General features: G+C 40.5%; 1 protein-coding gene across 1 annotated transcript; it reads left to right on the forward strand.

The window, feature by feature from the left end:
• Window positions 1-119: 119 nt before the first annotated feature.
• On the forward strand, window positions 120-1,709 carry LOC101848267 (solute carrier family 12 member 8). The gene is made up of 3 exons (XM_005113547.3): window positions 120-232; window positions 1,023-1,077; window positions 1,494-1,709. The coding sequence occupies exons 1-3, from the start codon at window positions 136-138 to the stop codon at window positions 1,660-1,662; spliced, it is 321 nt and encodes a 106-aa protein (XP_005113604.1). The 5' UTR covers window positions 120-135; the 3' UTR covers window positions 1,663-1,709.
• The last annotated feature ends 1,109 nt before the right edge of the window (window positions 1,710-2,818 follow it).

Below are 2,818 nucleotides of genomic sequence, written 5' to 3' on the forward strand. Positions count from 1 at the left end.
AGGAAGAGAAGGGGATTCACTAAGGGAGAAGGAAGGGATAGAAAGAGAGGGGGGGGGTTACATGTGTTTCTGATTCTACGCTGAGGGTTATCTTCCACATTGTTCTCTCCACAGACCCTGATCTGTCTGATCATCATGTTCACTATCCAGTGGATCTTTGCCCTCATCGAGCTCACCGTGTTCCTGCTCATCTACTTCTACATCGGCCGCGCCAGCCCCGGATACTTCCCAGGGCAAGCTGGACCTGGAGGGGAGGGGTGTATTTTTTTTTCGGTATTTTGCGGTTTTTTTGTTTCTGTGTTCCGATGTATAAATTTGGCCCGCTAAATTGGTGGTGTAGATAAATGTATGGGGGTTTTTTTTGGGAGAGGGGGGGGGTTTGGGGGGGGGGAAAATCCCCCCTTTACTTTTTTTATTTTAGAGTTATTTAGTTTGGAAGGAAGATAAGGGAGAGAATTTCCTGTCCTTGGCAGAACCACAGAATCGACAAATTGAGGAGGGTTCCATGCCAAAATTGGGGTCCATCCAATTGGTACCCCAGCCTTCCCGGTTCCCTTTTGGGGAAAAGGAGAAGGAACGATCTCCGAATTGAGGACGGTTTCTTGCCAATGGTTTTGTTCTGGGGGTTGGCCACACAAGCCTTAACTATATCTTTTTTGTGGGACCTAAAATCCAGAAAACCTATCAACATCCCAAAAAAAGTTTGTCCAAGGGGGCCGGAAAAGTATGTAAGTCACTTATCTTAAAAATGAGCCTCAAAAATTTTTGGGAAATTTTCTCCAAATCTTTAAAAGGAACAGAAGGTACCTTGCCCTACTTTTGGCAGCAAAAAAAAAACTGGGTGTCTATATATTACTATTGGGTGGTGTCAGAATATTTTGGTTTTGTACGAGAAAATTGTGTTGTCTTTTTAACCATTTAGCTTCTATCTGTTCTCAACATCTCCTTTGTAGGCCTACTTGTTTCTAGGAAGTATGATTTTGTCATAATTTGTTTTTACCCGTCTTCTTTCCTTATTTCAGGAATCGCAGAGTTCAACTTTTATGAATGGTTAAAAGAGCTCTTTAGCAGGTGTAGGTGAGTTGTTTGTAGTTTTAGTAAGAGTTTTTCGGCACTTGCATCACAGTAAGGTCATACAGGTGCCAAAGAATAGATGTGTTACTAGAGAGTAACAAACACAAAAAACATCAGTTCATGATGAACAAACTATTGCTATTATTATTATAAACATTTTATAAAAAATTATTATTATAATTGTTGTTGTTTTTATTATTATTTTTACTATTATTATTATTGTTTTATCATCATTGTTATTAATATTATTATTATTTTTATTTATTATTATGATCAACATTGTTTTATTATTAATATTATATCGTTATTATCATATTATGTTATTATTATTATCGTTATTGTTATTTTTGCAACAATTACTATTCATTGTTATCATTGTGATTGTTCTACTCTCCAATCTTCCCGTTCTGTGTTCTCAGACGCGGTCATCTACCGGCCGAGCATATAATCGTGGCCCCCCGAACCCCGGCCGTGGAGACGCTAGCCGCACAATTGACGGAAGACAACGCCGACTTTGCCAGCAGGGGGCGCTACCACCAGTCGGAGGTCATGCAAGGGGAGAATTTTGATGACTACGACAGTAATTAAATACAGCCCCACGCGTCCCTTCCCCTTCTCCCCCCCCCCCCCCCCCCCCCCCCAGAGATGGGCCCGGTTTGGGTGGGGGGGAGGGGATGCGCGGGATTCCAAGATAGATTTTTTTTTTCCGGGTCTCAGTGGTGTAGGCAGGGTTCATACGGGTCTTGGAAAACTGGGAAAGTCTTGGAATGTTGGTTTTATTTTCCTCCCGCAGACTTGAAAAACTCTTGGAATTTTGGGAAGTCGACAAAATTCTTGGAAATGTCTTAGGAAAACAAATTTTTAACTAGATCTAGATCTATTGTAAAAAAAATACTTCCTCGAAGTTTAGAAGTCCTCGACTTTACGCAGTCTGGAGTGTACCTTATATGTATTTTTGCATGCTGAACGAAAATGTTTTGTTCCCAATTGACATGTTATTTGTCTTGGAAAAAAGAAATCTGGTCTTGAAAACTCTTGGAAAAGTCTTGGGGGGAAAAATCTCCTGCTTAGTGTGAACCCTGTGTAGGTAGCCTACCCTATGTGAATCCTTTGTGGCAATTAGTAGACTTACTTGATGAGTTCATTTTTGAAAAACCAAAAAAAAAAGACACTCAAGCTTAACACTACAGTACACTATCTACCCACGCAGCGTGCTGAGCGCGCAACACTTATCCCCTCGGAGCAGGGTACAGATGCGGTACACGCTATATCCTGTCCCCATCGTTTTATGCAAGAAAAATTCTGAAATTATGCAAAATGAGCCCCAAAATGTGAAATTATGCGATTCTGTTAATTTTAACAAAGAATGAAAAAGGAAAATAATCAGAAATTATGCAAAAAATGATCAAATTTTTTCTAAATTATACGGGGTGCATAAAACCATGGGGACAGTATATCACACCATCTCCGATCGGCGTCCCGTAGGGGCAAAGTGTTAATAAAAGATTATACTGATATATATGTATTTTTGACTTTTAGAAAAATATATATTGTCAAACCTATCCAAGACAACTACCTATTGTCTGGGACCTGAGAAAAGTGGTCGTCTTCAACAGGTGGTGCTCTTAGACAGAGTCATGATGATATTGAAAAAAAGAAAATGCACGAGGGTGGGGGGGGGGGGGGGGGGGGTGAGGGAGTGGAAAGGGGTCCTTTTTATGGGGGATTTTCTTAAACAAGGGAT

Source organism: Aplysia californica, unplaced genomic scaffold, assembly GCF_000002075.1.
Source record: "Aplysia californica isolate F4 #8 unplaced genomic scaffold, AplCal3.0 scaffold03332, whole genome shotgun sequence".
In the NCBI taxonomy this organism is placed as follows: Eukaryota; Metazoa; Mollusca; class Gastropoda; order Aplysiida; family Aplysiidae; genus Aplysia; species Aplysia californica.

Excerpts from the sequence above, each read along its gene's own strand:
- LOC101848267 (XM_005113547.3), top strand. The coding sequence starts at position 136 with ATGTTCACTATCCAGTGGATCTTTGCCCTCATCGAGCTCACCGTGTTC. Across the intron at positions 233-1,022 it reads CAGCCCCGGATACTTCCCAG|GAATCGCAGAGTTCAACTTT; the intron begins GGCAAGCTGGAC and ends TCCTTATTTCAG. Across the intron at positions 1,078-1,493 it reads GAGCTCTTTAGCAGGTGTAG|ACGCGGTCATCTACCGGCCG; the intron begins GTGAGTTGTTTG and ends CTGTGTTCTCAG.